Consider the following 19164-nt stretch of genomic DNA (forward strand, 5'->3'; position numbering starts at 1 on the left):
TTCTAATTGGGCACTTCTTAATCAGCTGTGTTTGTTATTGTCTTTACCCGTATAATTGGCGTGTACTTTTCCTCGCCGCAATTTTCTTCTACGGCATTATGCTCGCGTGATAGATAACTATATAACCTCTGTGCACTTTGGTAACAACTAGAACGATTCGCCCAAGTTGCAGTATTTTGAATACGCAACGAATAGCGACATTAATTTAATTAGTGTAACTACATCGAGGAGTCACTTACCAAAAAGATGTCCACGATAGCGATTGCCGTAAATGCGGCGATCTCGGCGGGCGCATACCTGATGACGGTGCGCATGATTCCCCGCTTGCGTGACATGTTCATCAAGGCCAACTTGTTTGGTCGTGATCTCTGCAAAAAGGACAAGCCGCAAGTGTTAGTATACAGTTCGTAATATTGTCTAGAAACTGTCTACATCTTAATTTTTGCAGACCCGAATCCTATGGCGTAATTATAGGCTGCGTCTTTCTTATCTCCATGTTTCTGTTCATCCCAATACCGTTTACATTCGATGAAAATGCCGCCACGGATGCAGTTACAGGCGGCAAACCATTAACATTTCCCCATGATAAGGTTGGTTAACTGATGACGCATGTAAAGATATGTGGCATGTCTAATCAATTTATGTGTTTTGTTTTCAGTTCGTGGAACTCATTGCCGCCTTATTGTCGATATGCTGCATGATATTTCTTGGCTTTGCCGACGATGTGCTTGATCTACGCTGGCGTCACAAGCTCCTTCTACCCACGATAGCAACGTTACCGCTTTTGATGGTATACTATGTCAACTACAATTCCACTACCGTCATGATGCCCAACTTTGCTCGTGCTCTGTTTGGTACATCCGTTAATATTGGTAAGCGGCATTTTAAATCATCAATTATAGCATATTTCCCTTGCATCTGCTCATCTATGTAAATATTTTTTAACTCTCATTTTCAGGAATATTTTACTATGTGTTTATGGGCAGTTTGGCTGTGTTCTGCACCAATGCCATCAATATACTCGCTGGTATCAATGGTCTAGAAGTTGGTCAATCGCTCATCATTGCCGGCTCCGTTTTGCTCTTCAATTTCATCGAGCTATCCCTGGGTCACCAAGTGGAATCGCATCAGTTCTCCATACATTTTATGCTGCCATTTTTGGCCACCTCACTGGCTTTGTGGAAGTTCAATAGGTGAGTTGTTGTTGTTTGTTCATATGTTTAGTTTAATATTTAATAATATTCTCACAAATGAATTAAAGTTTGACAAGAATGCTTACAACATGTATTCGAATTGAACTAAACTAAATGTACGATAACAAATTCTTTGAATGATTTCCTTGCAAATTCATATCTAGTTTAGTTTAGTTTATTATCACAGATGGCGTCACTATCGTCCTTCTAATCCATCTATTCTGTCGCCCTGTCTGTCCGCCTGTCTGCATACTGAGTTTACTAAATTTCGAATTCAATTTCAATCGAAAACCGATGCAGTTTTAGTGGAAGAGAGCGTAAAGGCTTATTATTTAATCGAGTCTTACAATACTAGTCCTCCATTTTAGTCTTTATCCTGCTGCACATCGTTGAGATCTTACAGATTTGATATATTTAAATATTTAATAATGCGTTCATAAAGAATTGAAGTTTTGATAAGAATGCACATACAACATGTTTTAGAATTCGAATTGAACTAAACTAAATGTACGATAACAAATTCCTTGACTGATTCAATATCTAGTTTAGTTTAGTTTATTATCACAGATGGCGTCGCTGTCTTCCCTTGCTCCGTCCTGTCGCCCTGTCTGTCTATATGCTGAGTAACTCTATTTATTATTTTTATTGAAATTACAATAAACTTTAGTTCTTTCGTAAGTTTTCAATAATAATAATAAATGTAGTAAATTGATACACTAAATTTCGAATACAAATTCAATCAAAAGTGGGGAACAATTAGAGGCTTATTACTTAGAGTCGAGTCTTAATATTAGTCCCCTTAGTCTATTCTACTAGTCTACTAGTCGTCATCCTCCTGCACATCGTTCACATCATACAGATTGTACAGCAATTGACCAAATTGATTGCTGTGCTGTTGCGCCACATCGGGTGCAAAGTATTTCTCGCTCTGGGGCCGCAGTCGCAGCAACTGGGTGCTACCATCCTCCAAGAGGACACCAGCACCTATCAATTGCTGCACATAGTTGGCATCGATGCGAGCGCTTCTCGTTCTATTGGGCAATTGCACTTTTATGCCACTCTGCTGCAGCCAGTTCACAATTTGCTCCGGCGACATGCATAGCTCACAGCTCCAGCCGCCGTAATGATTGAGATCGCCCACCGTGTAGATCGCATGTTTTTCCAGATGCTGCGGATCCAGCTGTGCAGCATGCAGATGCACCAAGGAACTGATGACGCCACTAAGGCGTGTGCGTTGTCCATGCTGCCAATAGAAGCCGTAGACGTTGTGCTTAAGTCTGAAGCGCAATGGCAACACATCGGTGGCATAGTACTTGAGGAACTTGAGTGCAGTGGGTGCAAAGATTGACTCGCGGTTACCAACGAGCAGCAGATCCGTCGCCTGCAGCTGCACGCTGCAAAGTGACCACAGTTGCTGCCGGAAATGGGCAAATGCCGCAGCCCCGCTGCAGTTTTGCTGACCAGTTGCTTTGCTGCATTGGTACAGCACATAATTGGAGCTGAGCAGAGAGTTCAGTTGTCGCTGTAGGCGACGCTCCTTTAGTTGGTCCTTGCTGCTGTCCCGTTCGTAGTAGTAGATGAGAAAGAAGTCCACTACCTCGATGAGTGTGCGCAGCTGCAGCTGCAGCAGCTCCACATTTATATGCTCCCAGTCGCCCAAGCTCAGCATATAATACAATCGCTTTATTGACGTTGGATTGGCCTCGTGCAGCTTAAGTGGCGCTTCGTGGCCACCACGTTTACTTGCTCGACTGTGCGTCATTAAAGCTCGCCAAATTATCTCCGGCTGGCCGCAGTCACGTCCATGCCAGCTACTTTCGCAGTTGCATTGCGGCTGTGCCATCAAATAATCTCGATCCCTCGTTGTTGTTTCATTCACCGTGCCTTCTTTATAACACCACAAGGCTGGCGCTAGCTCCAGTTCAATGTAAGCGGGCAGTGCATAGTCCGCGCTTCGATTCAAACGGTTATCACTTATCATTTGATAAAAATCCTCTTGATATCGATTAATGTTATCGCGCTGCACGCAATGCTGCTGCACCTGCTGTCCCTGTTTCTTTGTATTCCTTGCATTCCGCACGAAATGCACACGTCCCGACTCCTGGGGGTCTGCTGCACTGCCATTCTGCTGCTGCAGCAGCTGGCTGCGATTCATTTGGAGCAACCAAATGCAGCCAATAAAGCCCACTTGCACTATCAGCACTGACCAGAGCACTAGTTTTTTGGTTATAGCCCGACGGCTGTTCCCACTAGCCGCTGTCTGGTTTAATCCCATGCTCCGAGCCATTGTACGTTTAATTGACTACACAAAGTACATTTTACTTGTATTTTTATTTTACTAGACTTTCCAGTTTCTGCGTTTTTCGCAGGCTAACACACCCACATTTTACACATTGCTGCTGCGCCCACTACATGCACACAGCTGTCGATTGCCAAAGGCCGTTGTCCTCTCGATAAACCGCACAGCTGTCGATTGTCCTCTCGATAAAACACAGCTGTTGACTGCCATCTGTTGTTGTCCTCCCGATGGGCATTGAGCTTTGTTAGCCATTTGAACTTAGCAGCGATATACACTTTATTATTCTTTCTGCTGACACGTTAACTTAAATGTATTTTTTACTAGTAATATAATTATTTTTGTTAAGCACAAATTAAACTGTTATGAACAAGTTATCTTGTAATTGCACCACTCTTTTAACTGTGCCGAACATATTAACCAAACGGGCCAACTTGTTTTTTAAAGTATGGCCTTCCCAAAAGCGCAATGTGCCCATAATTTAATTTAACGAACTTTTTGAAATTCAAATTGTATTTTTTACTTACAGATATCCGTCGCAGGTGTTTGTGGGCGACACATATTGCTATTTTGCCGGCATGACCTTTGCTGTCGTGGGCATCTTGGGCCACTTTAGCAAGACACTGTTGCTCTTCTTTCTGCCGCAAATCTTAAACTTTTTGTACTCAACCCCGCAACTCTTTCACTTTGTGCCCTGTCCAAGGCATCGGCTACCGAAATATGATCAGAAATCGGATTTGCTACACATAAGCACTACGGAATTCCGACTGGATGAGCTGAATAGTCTCGGTCGTCTCATGGTCAAAGTGCTGCGCACATTACGGCTGGTCAGCTGGCAGGAACACGCAGATGGCCGGATTGTGACAAACAACTTAACGCTGATCAACTTTGTGCTCGTGATCTTTGGGCCAGTGCACGAGCGTGTGGCGACACAAATGCTGATGGGATTCCAGGTGTTGTCCACATTGCTGGCGCTTTTCATACGCTATCCGTTGGCCAATTATTTCTATGCAAGGGAAACGTAATCAAAGCAAGCCTTGCGTGGCTTTCGATTGTTGAACTCAATATATCACACAGTTCCCCCTGAAAAGTAATTTAAGTACGAAATTATATTCTCTCCAAAAATAAACGACGAAAGTAAATTATATATAGAACATACATTATGAGCATTTCCGATCTATCCGATGAGTCTGAGCTATCGTTTCCCGACGAGGAGGACGAGGGTCCCAAGATTGGTGTAGGTGCAGCCTTAAAGCATATTAAATCTTGCACTCTCATGTTCTTCCATCCGTCTGCAGAAGTACATCGGTGGCCGCAATGCCGATGGCCAGCGTCATGGACGTGGCTGGGCCATTCTCCCCAATGGAGATCAGTACGATGGCAACTATCGCAAGGGTCGTCGCCATGGCATTGGACTATATGTCTTCAAGAGCGGTGCTCGCTACTATGGACAGTATCGCTGTGGTGTGCGCTGTGGTCGCGGTATCTTTATTTATCCGGATGGGTCCGTTTACGAAGGCAACTGGCGCAAGCATCTGAAGCATGGTAAGGGGCGCTACAACTATGCCAGTGGAGACACCTATTCGGGGGACTGGTATAAGGGACAACGTCATGGCGTGGGCATCTATAGTTTCAAAACCGATAAGGACAACTGTTGCATGTCGGTGCGCTTGAAGTCCACCTGGAACACCAATGTGCGTTTGGGCCCATTTGAGTTGTATATTGGCAACGATGACAAGTGTACCATACTGCATGGCATCTGGGATGTGTTGTATCCCACTGGACCAGCTGTGTTCAGCTTTGACAATCGTTATATGCTGTTGGGTTTCTTTTTGCCAGGCGATTACAATTTCCGTGCCGCGCAGCCGTCTGAGGAGGGCGAGGGCGAGGAGGAGACGAATCTTGAGCTCGAGGGTGAAGGTGAAGTGGTTGAAATGAAACCAACTATATGGATTGCACAGGAGATTGCTGTCTACGATTATTCGCTGCTGCCACAGGAGCCAGTGCCAATACCCATCTCCGACTCCGAACTATCTGTCTGCTCGATAACCACCGAGCCAAGTGTTGTTAGCCACGAACAGGTGAGTTTCTATGGCGAGGGCGAGGAAGGTGAGGACGAGCTCGAGGGCGAGATGGAATGCTTCCCATGCGAATGCGATTACGAGTTAAGTGAGGTGGAGACCGAATCGGAACCATGCAAAATCGATGGAAGCCCGTGTGCTATTGAGGTTCTTAAGCAGCCCGAGTGTCCGAATGTCTAAATACACTAATTATAGCTAACAATTGGTCATATAGAGACTTAAATAAATGAGCGCACAATACTTGTTTTGGCATTTAACCACACTTTCTTTTGAATTATACAATTACTTTTTTTTTGTTGCTTTATTTGCGTTTTTAGAATTTGAATAAAATTTGTTTGTCCTTTTTAAAATATGCCTGACTATATGTATATGTAGATTTGATGCGGTCTCTATAAATAAATCGCTTCACGTTATAGATGAAATCACAAATAGGGGCTTTTCAAGTATTATTGACATAGTTAATGATACCTTTTTCAATTTCAATTTCTTATGTTTTTTTCTACTATTTAAATCGTATGACTTTTTTCATTCTTTTTTTTTTGTTGATGCACTTTTTTCATTTGATATTCAGCATTTGAATTCATTAAGTTTCACTAATTAATTCTAAACGTAATTATTGTTTTGATGCCTTTTCATTTTACAAATAACATTAACTTGGATCAATTTATTGTAGTTTAGTGTCATTTCTCTTCGTAATGATTTTTCTCTTTCCTTGCAAAATGAATTGTTTTTACTTTTAATTATTAAAAAAAAATCTAAGTTTTTTTTGCAGAGATTGTAGCATTGGCCGACTTATAGTTGGAGTTGGATTCAGTACTAGACAGCGTGTCATTATCACTGTTGGAGTCAAATGATAAATCCGTCTCCGGCTCCAACTGTTGCAGCGAGGCTTTGCCGCAATCATCCACTATGATGTTTAGCTTCTCCTTGGGCAGCTGCAGTTCCTTGCTCGTGAGCGACGTTTCATCCACGGGATTGAGACGCATCATATCACCGCCATCCGTGGTGAGAAACTCATGCAGCGTGCTGCCATCTCGCTGCTTGGATACCTTATAAATAGCAGGACACGATTTCGAATTTTTCACATCGTTCGAGTCCTTCAGTTCATTCATCTCCAGGGGGTGGTGGCTGTTGCCGCTGGCATCTTGTGCAGCCATCAGTTGTTGCACACTTTGATTGTTATCCTCAATGCTGCAAGCTAACAACGATGCGGCCGCCATAGCTGCAGCTGCCTGCTGACTACTGCTGGCCCCCTCGGGGTTTACGTATAATCTCGATGAGTTGAAAAGCAGCAGTTGCGGATCCATTTTAAAGTCGTTTAGCTCGAACTTCTGACGATCCAGATTCTCATCAATGTAGTTGATGTGAATGGGTGTGGTTTGCAGGTGCAAATGCGAACTGTGCAGTGCATTGTCATCTGGTGGCGTGTAGTAGACGGAAGTTTTGCTGGCCGAATTGTTGGCGGCCATCAGACACGACTTGATCTTCTGTATGTGCAGCTCCTTCTCCATTTGGCCCTTGAAGTAGCAGTCTATATCTACTTGAAACAGTAAATAAATTTGTAATAAATTTCATGTATATATTTCACAGTAGTTTACCCTCTACAATGTCCTCCTCGCAACGACCGCGACAGTTCTCAAAGTAGAAGCTGGGTAGATTCTCCAGAACCTTATTGAGCGACTGTTGCTGGTACTTGTAACCCTCGCGAAGACGCAGCACCTGATGGGCACTGAACTTCCTGATCTTGTTACGCTGGAAGACATAGTTCTCGCGCACCCAGCTCAATTGGCCGGTGGAATAATCGCGCACCTTCTTCACCTGATCGTAGTATTGATCCTTGAGTGCCGTCAAATGATTGGAGCCCATGTCACGGAACTCCTTAATGTGCTTGGCCTGTGTGGTGTAGCTGCTCTGTATCCACTCAACCTGCAGCGCACAATTCTCCCTTATGCGATGCACTTGCTGAGCATAATTCTCGCGCAGACGTTCCAGCTGCTGGCTCTTGTAGCTTTCGATACTGTCGAGCATAGCGTAAATCTGTCGCGAACGTGGAGACTTCTTGTTGCGATTCGCACAGCATGAGAGACGCTCACAGACGCCCAGTTTGGTTAAGCAGCTGCGCAATCCTTGCACCATCAGCGTGAGCAGCAGAAAAGCTGTGGCTAGCGCTGTGCCCGCCAGCAGACTCTCAATCTTGACGCGATAAAACACAATGGGATCGATGTAAAGCCTGCCACAAAACAAAAGTTTATTAATTAACGTTGTGTCCATTTATAAACACAGCTTACCTGATGCCCGCCGAGGCATTGCCCATCACATTGAAGGCGTAGCAGGTGTAGAGTCCGCTGTCGCCCCGTGAGATATTGTGCACCAGCAGCGAACCATTCTCGATGAGCACCACGCGTTGTCCCACAATGCTCTTTTGCCTGCTTATGTTTATATTCAGTGCCTGTGGATTTGTTTCATCCGTGAGAGCAAAGAGCTCAAACTTGCTGGGCTGGTGCTCCTTGTCACTGTTGATGATGATGGGCCTCTTATCTGGGTCTGCATGATGCCGCAATATCTTGTGCCTTGGCGTCACCTGCAAGCAACATAGATTAATAAAAATTTCCCCAAAGCAACTTCATCCGTAGACTCACCCAGATAATGTCCGGCGTGGGACTGCCATAGACCATGCACTCTAGTTTGGCCGTGGCATGTAGTCGATGCATTTTGGGCTCGGAGGATTGCACCACAACGGGCACGCTGCAGTTGAGATTACTGAGCACACGCAAGGCATCCCCCGGATAACCATACTGGCACTTGAGCGCATCGATCTGATTATCTATGTTCTCAGACGAGTCCAAGCTCACACTGTTCGCTGGCGGCTGGCGATGCAATGAGGTGCTCGAATTGTTCAACCAGCCCGATAGCCAATACATGGAGCAATCGCATTGATACTCATTGCCCAGTATATTTAAATAGTGCAGCTGACGCAGCTCCTTGACACTCTCGGGTAGCGTGGCTAGGCGATTTCCACGCACATTGAGTCGCTGCAGACGCGACAGGCTGCCAATCAGCGCTGGCAGCTTGAGGAGACTGTTGTCGGCCAACACTAGTTCACGCAAATTGCGTGCGTTTGCAAACATTGTGGGTGGCAGCTCGGTGAGCTTTGTGTTCCCCTGCATGGAAAGATAGCGCAATCGCTGCAGGATCTGCGCATCCACGTGCTCCTCGTTGCGTGATATCCAGTTGGGCAGCTGCTCCAGCGGCGTCCCATCGATGCGCAGCAAGATCAGTTTACGCTGGGTCTGAAACAGACCGCTGGGCAGTTGCTTGAAGTGATTGCGACTGAGATCCAATTGACGCAGCATATGCAGTGGCTGGAAGATGATAGAGGACAGCAGCGTTAGCTTGTTGCTGGACACATTGAGCACTAGCAGATTTTCCAGAGACTCGAACGCCTTGCGATCAATGCTGCCCAGTTCATTCTGTGACAAATCCAAATGCCGCAACTCTCGCAGATTGTACAAACTATGCTTGCCAATCGATTGCAGTTGATTGCGCTGCAGCTGCAAATTACGCAGCTGACTGTTTGGTGCGAAAAAGTTGTCGGGAAAGGAGAGCAGACGATTGTTGCTCAGGTCGAGCAAACGTAGATCGCGTGCCGTTTGGAACAACTGAAAGGGCAAGATGCTCAGTCGATTGTGCGACAAATGCAGCCACTCCAGCTTCAAGGCGCCCTCAAAGGTATTGCGCGGCAACTCGCTCAATGCATTGTGGCTGAGATTAAGCAGCCTCAGCTCGCTCAGCTGATGCAGAAAGTGAGCGGGCAACGCTTGGAGTGCATTGCGATCCATGTGCAGTTCAAGCAGATGATTCATGTACTGGAGCTCGGCCAGAACGCAATTGTTTGCCAGACGATTGCCACTGAGCCGCAGCACTTTGAGGCGACGCATCGCCTGTGGCTGAGCCCACAATATGCAGCTCACTTCATTCTCGCTAAAATCGAGCGTCTCCACAGACTCGAAACGTTGTGTCTGCTGGGCAAAGAGACGCTGCAGTGTCGCATCCTGCAGATGACTATCGATCCACTTGAACTGACGCATGCTCTCGTATTGCTGCAGCTGAAGGAAAGTGCTGCTGCTGGAAGTGTCTTCAACGTGGAGCAGCGAGAGATGCTCATAGTTGATGTCACGCTGGCGCAACAATTCAGCATTTATGGCAGCAATGCTGACATTTTGACAGCGCAACTTTAGCACATTGCTAGCTGCATCGATTTGGCCAATGTCATCCAGCTCATGGTCCACATCTTGCTCTTGGCTGGTGTACTGCTGTTGTGTTCCGGTTTTATCCAGCAACCAGCTATCGTCCAGCCCACTGTCACTATCATCCACATCCAGGTCCACTGCATGGCCCACGAATGGCAAATGGAATTTGTAGCCCAACAGCGAGAATTCGTGCTCCTGCCATGTGCGTGTCGTCGTTGTTGTTGATGTTGTTGTTGGTGATCCTTTGCTCTGTTGTGGTTGAAATGTTGTTGTCCGCTCGCTGTAGGCGGAAATGCAACCACCTTCGACTGCAACACTATAAATTAGCAATGCAGCAAATATCAAGGAGATCTTGGATATTGCTTCCATTTTTCCGTATGCAATCTCAATAACTTATATGGCATAATATGATGTGTCTCATCGTATGCTCGCATAGTATACCTTGAAAAAGAGACAAGTGACAAAACCATTATCGATTAGAGTTGCGCTTTGAGTGGACAAAACAGTTTCGTTCCTTTTTTGTTGGGGGGAAACTTTTGGACTCTTTCCTGTCCATCTGGCCCAAAAAACTTTTGTATTACTAGTAAAATCAATAGTATTTGTCCGAATCAAATAAATAACATGCACATTCGTGTCGTTTTGTTCACATTGCAGGTACTAAGAGAAAAGCTCCTTCCAATTGAATAATATGGTAAATAGTATCAAGGAGGTAAACAACTCGAATATTATAACGCCAAAAGGGAAATTCAACAAAACGAATATTAAATACTCTTTAGCCCTAGTCTACTTTTGTCTTGGATTTTTATAATCTTTATAAATAACAGAGTTATTAGGTTTTGCAATTAAGAATTTTATATTATAATTCTTACTTTTAACTTTTCAAATAAAAATTTAAATTTCAATTTTTTTTATAAATAAATTATATTACTAGAAACCAAGTATTTCTAAAGAAAACTTGCATTAAATAGCTATCTTGTGCATTATTCTATTGAAATGAAAGCAATAAGAATAACCAAGTTTGCGATATTTTCACTGATTATTCCTATAACAGATATATGCTCAAGTAAATAAATAAAACGAGTTTAAACACAGGAAATACATACTACAATAATGCACACCTACATCAAGCTTCATTAAGATACATTTTAAACTGAGCGACTAATTTGCATAAACAAAATTCAACGAAATTTTTAGGGTTTCATTGAAATTCTCTCTCTAAGGAAACAATTTTAATGCAATAAATTGAATTGATATTGATATGTGCAGGCTATATAGCAGTATAGCAATATGTAATAATAGACATAATAATATAAGCTCATGACAACAATACAGCGCTCAAGATGGAATCAATTGTAATTAATAATGAGTGCCCATTAATCAATTGTTGAGATATCGTATTTGTATGTATTTTGTGGCTTTCAATACCACCACAATAAAAAAGTATCTAAAAGGCGATCAAATAATTATATATTCTAAATACATGTCAACACAAAAGAAAGCTCAACAACAAAAAAAGTGCAGAAAAATCAAAACAAATAGGTTAAAGCAGATAAAGAATCAGAAGAAAGTCGCAACAAATGCAAAAAAAAGTGACAGACCAACAAAAATAAAGTAAAAAAGACGCAAAAAGAACAATAATTAAATTAAGACACGCAGAACATAAACTGAAGATAAAATGAATTCCATTTGAAAGCAGCTCTTAAATAGAGATATATGATTATCATATGATGCACACTTAACAAGATGAAGAGGAGGTAAGGGGCGTTGATGCTCTTAATCTATTTGAGCTGTGTCTGATTTACACATAGGAAAAACAACGTTACATAACCATAATTACACTTGCAATCTTATTCGCTCCCCAAGCCGAGCTCCAGTTCATAGAATAACAGACTATGTACATATGTAACTTACATATGTACATACATACATGAATATATAATTACAATCAGACTTTTAACACATACGCACCAAACATATCCGTGTGCGTGCGTGTGTTGCTGTGTTTGTTTCTGGCTGAATGACGTCCAAAATGCCGCTAATGAGCAAAGGCGAGCGTACACAAAAACATACATACAAACATATTCATGCATATGTTTGCAGAGACACGAAGATACACGCACACAAGCACACACACTCAGGTGAAAATAATATACAAGATAATTATTCGTAGGGAAATAAAAATTAGAAATGCGCTCCAAGCGTCTGCGTCTTCACCTTGATCTCGTCGAGTGGCTTTCAAGTGTCACATTCGCTTAACTAACATATTGAATGCGAGAGACTGCCATCTGCATAACATCATAAAATTTCAACAGCTGAAGAAGTTTTCCTATTGAGCATTATGTACTTGGTTTTGTGTTTATTTCACCCTTTGTGGTATCAAGCAGCCGTTTTTTGCAGCACACACACAACCACACACGCTCAATACAAATCGAAGAAATACATTTGATTATGTGTTTGCACACATAAAACACTTATGTGCCACATGATGCGTGACCTTCTATGGCGAAATAAAGTAAAATAATCAAGTCACTCACCGTTGTTTATAACATTTTTAACCGAATTTAAGTGCCACTAAATTTCCGACGACGCATCGATTTGTACTTTTGCGCAAAGAGGATTTAATATGTAATGTGGATGTTAACTTAACATATTCATGTTATATGATTTGTATTCCTGTTACATGCTCCTGCCACATGCAAGCCACTTGAACTAATCAATTAATAATTAAATATCAGATCGCAGTAATAAAATTGAATTTTATTTTTCACGTTTCCAATTTCTAAACTATTTGCACACGAGAAATATGCAAACGTATATACAGCTGCTACACTATTACTATCACAATGTTATGTTGGCAGCCTACGCGCTGTTAAGCTCAAAGAGTACTGTTTAGCCAACGATAAATTATCGAGGCACTTCGATTATTATCGAGCAGTGAAATAAAAAGTAAATTGTACGGTTCTTATCGAAATTTTTAAATTTTTGAACTGAAGAATGTCTTATTTTTTAAGCAGTTAAGGTTTGCTTTGTTGACATAAACTGTATAATTTGGAATAAGGATACAAAAAATCATATACAAATAATTAATCAGCGAATAGATTTGATTGCAAAGTATAGAAAAAATAGCATTATATAAAATTCGAGTTGGGTGGTCTATCAATTGATTGTCTGATTAATTCGCCAGGCGCGCGCAAATATTATATATGTATATAATTACTCGAGGTCATTTTGCTTGATCTGGGTCAAGATTTTGGCAATAAAAAGCACAAATCCGCACTTAAAAACCGCCGCACGACAGACAACGCATCGCTATTTTAAAGAATTAAAAAGGTTATCGAATCAGGCACTTGCGGACACCAGGCGACTTGGTTGTTGGTCTTTGTCCCTATCAACAGATCCACGCAACATGTTTGGGATTTCATCAGCTCTTTCATTTTTTTTTTTTTTTTATTTTGTTTTGTTTTTTACTTTTGCTCCTAGACTGTTGTCTGGCAGCTGTATGCTCTTATCACTTATCACTGAAACCAGCCCCGGACCAAAGCACAGACGCACCGAGCAACGAGCAAATTGACGAGTACCGAGCACCAGCCGGCTGTTGGGCTCCAGTTTTGTTTTGTTTGAATTTATATTTTTATTTTTTGTTTCGCACTGTGATAAGGAAACATTGACTGTGCGGGCGCACGCTATAAAAGCGACCAGACAGCATTGTAAACCACTTAAACGATTGTTGGACGCCCAACTACATAGAACACAACATTCTATACTATATCTCGAAAAGTTTCAGTTGATACGGAATCTTTTAATAACAAACACATCGCTCTGCTTGTTGTTGTCGTCTCGCGTGCATAAACAACATTTTAATCAATTACAAGATCTTCTATTAATAAGCAGCCAAGGTGAGTGTGAACAAAGTCAAAAAGGGCCTCTAAAATATTCCACGATCTGTCATATCAGTTGCTCTTATCATAGAGCAAGTCAAGTTGTTTGTTGATGCAGTTCATCGCCCTAGTGAAATGCGCTTAATATGCCAAGGTTTCCGGGATTATTACAATGTATTGGCTTTAGTAATTGATAAACTGGGCGATAGAGTTTGTGATCGGTTGCTAGCCAGGTGCCCAATAAAGCCCTAGGCATAACAGCTGCTACATTGATAAGAGCAATTAAAATCGTGTAAAGCAATTACAATTTCTTATCAGGGATAGCTATTAAATCCAGACGCAGAATATAAAGATTGTTTTGTTTTAATAAAACACATCTCGAATAAACAAAGACCCAATATTAATCACCCATAAATCTATCTTTTTTGAATGAACTTCAAAGTTTATAAGCTTATGTGTGCAATAAATTGCTCGAGGAGCAATATTATATAAAAAATAATTTTGAGTTTGAGTTAGTATCTTAATAAATCATTATGATAAGAGACCAACCATATTTATTATTTTTGAGTGTAAACAAATTAGAAGCATAAATATTCATTATTTAAACAAAATAGTAAATTGCGGCTTCTGTTATAAGATACTTTTTCAATACTATTTCACTTCCTTATAAAAGGATCAAAAGGCTACACTCACGATTATATTTTATTATTATTTTTTCAGTAGAAATTCATTTTTATTTTGTTTGAAAATAGTAATTCCGATTTGAAAATAAATATTATCATTAATTAAAAGTATTCAAATATAAAAACAATCATTATCATGTTATTCTTATACATTTTAACACTTTTTGTATAACTAAACATTGTTGCAGTACCTGAAACTTCATCAAAAACATGGGTCTGACACGATTGCTCGTTAAGGATGGCGGCTTCGGCACTCAGATGACCGTCCATGTGGGCAACTCCGTCGATGGTGATCCGCTGTGGAGTGCACGTTTTAATGCTACAAATCCGTCAGCTGTGATTAACACACATCTGGACTTTCTGCAAAGTAAGCAAATTGTCAATTAGCAACAATCTAAATTATCAGCAATAAATTTACATATGTGCATGTATGTTTATAGATGGTGCTGATATGATACTGACAAATACGTATCAAACAAGTGTCGAGGGTTACATGGAGTATCTGGAGCTGGATGAGCAGCAGAGCATTGACTTGATAAAGAAAACGGTGCGCATGGCCCATGTTGCCAAGGAGAAATATCTCAACGAATGCTTCGAATCCCAGCTGGCAGTTCCCGAAGGTAAATTAATTGATCTTTTCCCATAATGCCGCTACCCATAGGGAAGGTGATAAGAAACTTTTTTACCATCCAGTTCAATACTCTAATCTCTAAAAATGTGTGCAGGTCTTTTAAAAGTTCTTGAATGAAACTAATCACTTTCGTTACTCTACAGGCTTTCCCTTGATTATTGCCTCGATTGGTCCCTTTGGTGCCCATTTGCACGATGGCTCAGAGTACACTGGCAGCTATGCGGACTACGTGCCCGCTAAGACCATCACGGACTGGCATCGAGTGCGCATCGAAGCTTGCCTGGAAGCTGGTGTTGATGCTTTGGCTATTGAGACGATACCCTGCCAGATGGAGGCCGAGGCTTTGGTAGAAATGCTTTGCGATGATTATCCGGATGTGAAATTCTGGGTTGCCTTTCAATGCAAGGACGAGAACACACTGGCCCATGGCGAAGAATTCGCCGAGGCAGCCACTGCAGTTTGGGAGATTCTGCGTGAACGGAAAGCACAGGACAAGTGTCTGGCGATCGGCGTCAATTGTGTGCATCCCAAGTTTGTAACTCCGCTGTTCAAGAGCTTGAATGGCGATCGCACTGCCGAAGAGCAAATCCCCTTGGTCGTCTATCCGAATAGTGGCGAGGTTTATGACGTCGCAACCGGCTGGCAAGGTCGAGAGCATTGTGTGCCGCTGGCGAAATATGTGCCAGAGTGGGCGCAACTGGGAGCGAAAATCATTGGCGGCTGTTGTAGAACTTATGCCCGCGATATTCGGCTAATCAGCGAAGCGGTTCATGCATTGAACAAGCTGAACAAAGTCGCTTGAGATGCCGTCACTAAAGATTAAAGCTGAGGATCTCAGTAATGAACAACAAATGCATTTTTATAGCTGTAACTGTATGTTTAAATTAGTTAGTTAGTTGTAAATAAAAAATAAAAAACAGATTAAATAAAATATACTTTCCCCACAATTTGGTGTTACCTTAAAATAATTTATTATAATATAAAATTAAATATCAAATTAGTACTTGCTTATAAATAAATAGCAACAAGAAATGGTATTTTTGCTTTGATTAATGAATTATTATGAAAATTCATAAAGTACGCTTTGCCTAAAATATCTGAAACAAAAATATCTGAATTTGGATTCAAAATTCAGTCCAACGGAGAACAATAAAATCTACCTATCGAAAAGCATTGTACTTTATATCGGCGCATCACATGAATTGTATATCGGCGTACTATCGACATTCAGCGCAAAGTTACCGCGTTATTTCTACAAGTTGGCAGCGCCACTCGAATGACATTCGCATAAACGCCGCAATTGGGAAGCTTGCAAAAAAAAAAAATAGAAGACGGAATTGCAATAGATTTTGTTTAAAATTAATTAGTATTTGGTAAAGCGAAAAAAACACAGACTAGCACAATGTTGATCAAAGTAAAGGTAAGTGCACAGTGTTTTAAGAAGACGTCAAGTCTTTAACAAGCAGGTGACAAAGCGTCTTAGCTATGCGTCAGCTTCACAACAACAATAATATTAATGGCGAATGAAATGAAATTGTGTTGAAATTACCTTTTGCAGACATTGACGGGCAAGGAAATCGAGATTGACATTGAACCCACAGACAAGGTGGATCGCATCAAGGAGCGTGTGGAGGAAAAAGAAGGCATACCTCCGCAGCAACAGCGTCTCATCTTTTCCGGCAAACAAATGTGAGCGTCAAATTAATTTGCTTTGTATTTTCGCTAATATTAGTTTTGCACCTTACAGGAACGATGACAAAACGGCGGCGGATTACAAAGTGCAAGGTGGCTCCGTGCTGCATTTGGTGTTGGCTCTGCGAGGTGGCAACTAGAACTGGAACTCATCATAGTAAATTTGGTCATTAAGTCATTTTCACTTCTTCCCACTTCAACAAATTATGTTGCACTCTGTCTGAATAAAAGCCGTCAACGGTAACTACATATATACGAAAAAATACATATATTTTGACGATGTTTCTCTCAATATCTCTCTCCATTAAATGCGTCCTACAAGCAAATGATTCTTTGGAGTACATTGCTCAGGCTTAAGGCGGGTCAAGATCACCTTGTAACCTGCCTCCTCCGCTTGCAGCTTTCGATCCGTGTCCACCACACACATGCAATGCAGACCCTGCAAAGTTGTCTCCGGCTTGCAATTCGTGGTGCCCAGCTCATGCGCCTGATCCGCTGTGTGAGCAATATACAAATAATCCTTTGTATCGAGCACTTTGCGAAAGCGTTCACTCAACGGATACGAGATGTGTGGCATGGGTTGCAACGACCCATAGCAGCAGGGACAGCAGACAAAACGTGCATTTACACGACGACACTGCTGCAGTACAATGTCAGTGGCAGTTCCACATGCGTGCAACGAAGCACCAATGTCAAAGCTGCCCATAAAGTAGTCAATATTGCACTGATAAAACACGCAATTACTCAGCTGCAACTCGGCGGCTCGTTTCTGTGCATGCGCCAAGGAAAATGCCTTATTCTCCAGCACAATAACCAGACACTTGGGCAGCTTTAACGCCAACAAAATGGCCAAGTGTCCAGTGCCACTGCAAAAGTCCACAATGCGATCTCCTGGCTGTGCAAGCGAGACTACAGCATTGGCCATATTCTCTAGTTGCTGTCGCTTGCGTTCTAGCCGTTCCTCCGGCAGCGCTGAGCTCTTGGCATGCGTTGGCTCAATGCTACGCCAGTCGATGGTTTGCTCGCCATAACTTTGTTCGCAATCGGCGCTAAATTGCAGCTCCAATTGCTGCAGTTTGTCCAGGGCGGCTTCAACTTCCGCTTGACTAGTGTAAATACGATTCCTTGGGCGATAACGCTTCGGATCGGCTTTATAGAGACTGGCTTCCTCACAGTCGGGTATGCTAAGCAGCTGTGTATTCTCCGCAGGCGCCACCAAGATGGGCACATACAGCTCATGCAGTATTCGTGCACAGTTCCTGTCGAAGGCATCGATCTGTGTAGGTATTTTTAATATTAATTCAATTCACAAAGTAAAAAATAGAAATGCTTTTCATACCTCACTAAACCAAGTGCTGGTGAGTGGAAAATGCGGCAGCATTTGAGCGCAGTGCTGGAAGACTAGACGCAGCAGTGGATATAGAATGAGATCGGCAATGGTGAAGCTAATGCCCTCGGCAAATCGATGCTCAATTAGCAGTTGCTCCTTCGGCGTGGTGCATTCGATTTGTATGCGTTCCTTGCGCTTCACCGGCAAACCATTGTTAGCACTCTGATTTGCCTGTTCCCTGGCTAGTTTATAGATGTTGTGCATGCGCACCGGTTGATTCATGTGCTGCTCAAAACGCACCACTTCGAGTGGGACTTCGCGCAAAGGCAGTTCACCCCGCTGCAGCTGACTGACCAGATTAACCACATCCACTTCACAATAACGTGTCCAGATGGAAGCTTCAGCAGGCGCCAAGAGACAGCTACCCTTGAAGCCCAATAGCTGACGCAATTGTACGCTGGGCTGTCGTGCAATCAGCTCCCTGCACACGGCACAAGTGCCTGCTATGAAGATATTTCCATTCTTCTCATAGATGGGCAGCCGGAGATCCTTTAATGCGGGCAATGTTGCTGCCTCTCGGCAAGTAATATGTTCCTCGGTCAGTTCACGTCGCAGCTGGGAGCTGCGTAAAGCTATTTTGCCTGTAGTGATTTTGGTGGCCACAAAGTTGATTTTGACGTTGGGCGGCTCTTTTAGGTAGCGATATGTGTAGAGCGCAAGAAACGAAGGCACGCTGGTGTAAATTGTTGTCTCACTTTTTGCATTTTGCGTGCTTATTTCAATCTCCACATACAGTTGATCCATAGCTTATAGCAATTAACTAATCATTTAACTAATGAAATTACAAACAAATGAAAAATATACGAAAGCAATTGCAAACACAAAAGAAAACGAACTCAAAGTGCCTTTCGTGCTTTTGAGGTTAAGTGCACAAAATAAATAGAAACAGCTGGAGGCCAAAGCAACAACAGCTGAAGAAGAAGCAACACCCAATTTGCCATTCACAGTAGAACGTCGCTCCTTTATTTGGAATTATATTTTTGAATTGTTTAGCGTGCGCGAATTACTAGCTTATTTCTTCGTTAATTTGTTTACGCGCTTCAGAGCATTTTTATTAAATTCCCGCTAAC

At 42.3% G+C, this 19164-nt stretch overlaps 7 protein-coding genes across 9 annotated transcripts; 4 read left to right on the forward strand and 3 right to left on the reverse strand.

The window, feature by feature from the left end:
* Nucleotides 1–34: 34 nt before the first annotated feature.
* On the forward strand, nt 35–4645 carry LOC117563327 (UDP-N-acetylglucosamine--dolichyl-phosphate N-acetylglucosaminephosphotransferase). Of its 2 annotated transcripts, none has more exons than XM_052002312.1 (5): nt 35–392; nt 449–590; nt 659–872; nt 959–1193; nt 1743–1842. In XM_052002312.1, exons 1-5 carry the CDS (start codon nt 247–249, stop codon nt 1840–1842), a joined length of 837 nt encoding a protein of 278 aa, XP_051858272.1. In that variant the 5' UTR covers nt 35–246. The 2 variants fall into 2 exon arrangements, with proteins under 2 accessions (XP_051858272.1, XP_034097482.1); XM_034241591.2 differs by lacking the exon at nt 1743–1842 and adding an exon at nt 4019–4645 and having other exon boundaries at nt 40–392.
* LOC117563326 (uncharacterized) lies at nt 2001–3744 on the reverse strand. Its single transcript, XM_034241590.2, has one exon. It carries the CDS (start codon nt 3478–3480, stop codon nt 2014–2016), a length of 1467 nt encoding a protein of 488 aa, XP_034097481.1. The 5' UTR covers nt 3481–3744; the 3' UTR covers nt 2001–2013.
* LOC117563329 (radial spoke head 1 homolog) lies at nt 4578–5750 on the forward strand. Its single transcript, XM_034241593.2, has 2 exons — nt 4578–4726; nt 4788–5750. The coding sequence occupies exons 1-2, from the start codon at nt 4652–4654 to the stop codon at nt 5748–5750; spliced, it is 1038 nt and encodes a 345-aa protein (XP_034097484.1). The 5' UTR covers nt 4578–4651.
* LOC117563323 (uncharacterized) lies at nt 5333–12600 on the reverse strand. Of its 2 annotated transcripts, none has more exons than XM_052002307.1 (5): nt 12355–12600; nt 8210–10261; nt 7859–8151; nt 7169–7800; nt 5333–7110 (listed from the first exon to the last, which is right to left on the reverse strand). In XM_052002307.1, the coding sequence occupies exons 2-5, from the start codon at nt 10187–10189 to the stop codon at nt 6326–6328; spliced, it is 3690 nt and encodes a 1229-aa protein (XP_051858267.1). In that variant the 5' UTR covers nt 10190–10261; nt 12355–12600; the 3' UTR covers nt 5333–6325. The 2 variants fall into 2 exon arrangements, with proteins under 2 accessions (XP_051858267.1, XP_034097477.1); XM_034241586.2 differs by having other exon boundaries at nt 5333–7107; nt 12355–12597.
* A 929-nt stretch (nt 12601–13529) lies between these two features.
* LOC117565340 (homocysteine S-methyltransferase) lies at nt 13530–15959 on the forward strand. Its single transcript, XM_034244390.2, has 4 exons — nt 13530–13716; nt 14570–14748; nt 14822–15001; nt 15156–15959. The coding sequence occupies exons 2-4, from the start codon at nt 14592–14594 to the stop codon at nt 15812–15814; spliced, it is 996 nt and encodes a 331-aa protein (XP_034100281.1). The 5' UTR covers nt 13530–13716; nt 14570–14591; the 3' UTR covers nt 15815–15959.
* A 370-nt stretch (nt 15960–16329) lies between these two features.
* LOC117563246 (NEDD8) lies at nt 16330–16969 on the forward strand. The gene is made up of 3 exons (XM_034241458.2): nt 16330–16432; nt 16571–16701; nt 16760–16969. The coding sequence occupies exons 1-3, from the start codon at nt 16415–16417 to the stop codon at nt 16842–16844; spliced, it is 234 nt and encodes a 77-aa protein (XP_034097349.1). The 5' UTR covers nt 16330–16414; the 3' UTR covers nt 16845–16969.
* On the reverse strand, nt 16958–18976 carry LOC117563239 (glutathione S-transferase C-terminal domain-containing protein homolog). Its single transcript, XM_034241446.2, has 2 exons — nt 18044–18976; nt 16958–17980 (listed from the first exon to the last, which is right to left on the reverse strand). Exons 1-2 carry the CDS (start codon nt 18836–18838, stop codon nt 17009–17011), a joined length of 1767 nt encoding a protein of 588 aa, XP_034097337.1. The 5' UTR covers nt 18839–18976; the 3' UTR covers nt 16958–17008.
* Between the last annotated feature and the right edge of the window lie 188 nt (nt 18977–19164).

The sequence above is a fragment of the Drosophila albomicans genome, chromosome 2L, assembly GCF_009650485.2.
Source record: "Drosophila albomicans strain 15112-1751.03 chromosome 2L, ASM965048v2, whole genome shotgun sequence".
NCBI lineage: Eukaryota > Metazoa > Arthropoda > Insecta > Diptera > Drosophilidae > Drosophila > Drosophila albomicans.

Bases quoted from the DNA above. Each gene is read 5' to 3' on its own strand.
- LOC117563327 (XM_034241591.2), top strand. From the start codon at position 247: ATGTCCACGATAGCGATTGCCGTAAATGCGGCGATCTCGGCGGGCGCA. The intron at 591-658 runs GTTGGTTAACTG...TTTTGTTTTCAG, and splicing joins TAACATTTCCCCATGATAAG to TTCGTGGAACTCATTGCCGC. The intron at 1,194-4,018 runs GTGAGTTGTTGT...TTTTACTTACAG, and splicing joins GCTTTGTGGAAGTTCAATAG to ATATCCGTCGCAGGTGTTTG.
- LOC117563326 (XM_034241590.2), bottom strand. From the start codon at position 3,480: ATGGCTCGGAGCATGGGATTAAACCAGACAGCGGCTAGTGGGAACAGC.
- LOC117563329 (XM_034241593.2), top strand. From the start codon at position 4,652: ATGAGCATTTCCGATCTATCCGATGAGTCTGAGCTATCGTTTCCCGAC. The intron at 4,727-4,787 runs GTAGGTGCAGCC...ATCCGTCTGCAG, and splicing joins ACGAGGGTCCCAAGATTGGT to AAGTACATCGGTGGCCGCAA.
- LOC117563323 (XM_052002307.1), bottom strand. From the start codon at position 10,189: ATGGAAGCAATATCCAAGATCTCCTTGATATTTGCTGCATTGCTAATT. The intron at 8,152-8,209 runs GTGAGTCTACGG...TGTTGCTTGCAG, and splicing joins CCACGCCGGACATTATCTGG to GTGACGCCAAGGCACAAGAT. The intron at 7,111-7,168 runs GTAAACTACTGT...TACTGTTTCAAG, and splicing joins CGAGGAGGACATTGTAGAGG to TAGATATAGACTGCTACTTC.
- LOC117565340 (XM_034244390.2), top strand. From the start codon at position 14,592: ATGGGTCTGACACGATTGCTCGTTAAGGATGGCGGCTTCGGCACTCAG. The intron at 14,749-14,821 runs GTAAGCAAATTG...GTATGTTTATAG, and splicing joins ACATCTGGACTTTCTGCAAA to ATGGTGCTGATATGATACTG. The intron at 15,002-15,155 runs GTAAATTAATTG...GTTACTCTACAG, and splicing joins CCAGCTGGCAGTTCCCGAAG to GCTTTCCCTTGATTATTGCC.
- LOC117563246 (XM_034241458.2), top strand. The intron at 16,702-16,759 runs GTGAGCGTCAAA...TGCACCTTACAG, and splicing joins ATCTTTTCCGGCAAACAAAT to GAACGATGACAAAACGGCGG.
- LOC117563239 (XM_034241446.2), bottom strand. From the start codon at position 18,838: ATGGATCAACTGTATGTGGAGATTGAAATAAGCACGCAAAATGCAAAA. The intron at 17,981-18,043 runs GTATGAAAAGCA...ATACCTACACAG, and splicing joins CCAGCACTTGGTTTAGTGAG to ATCGATGCCTTCGACAGGAA.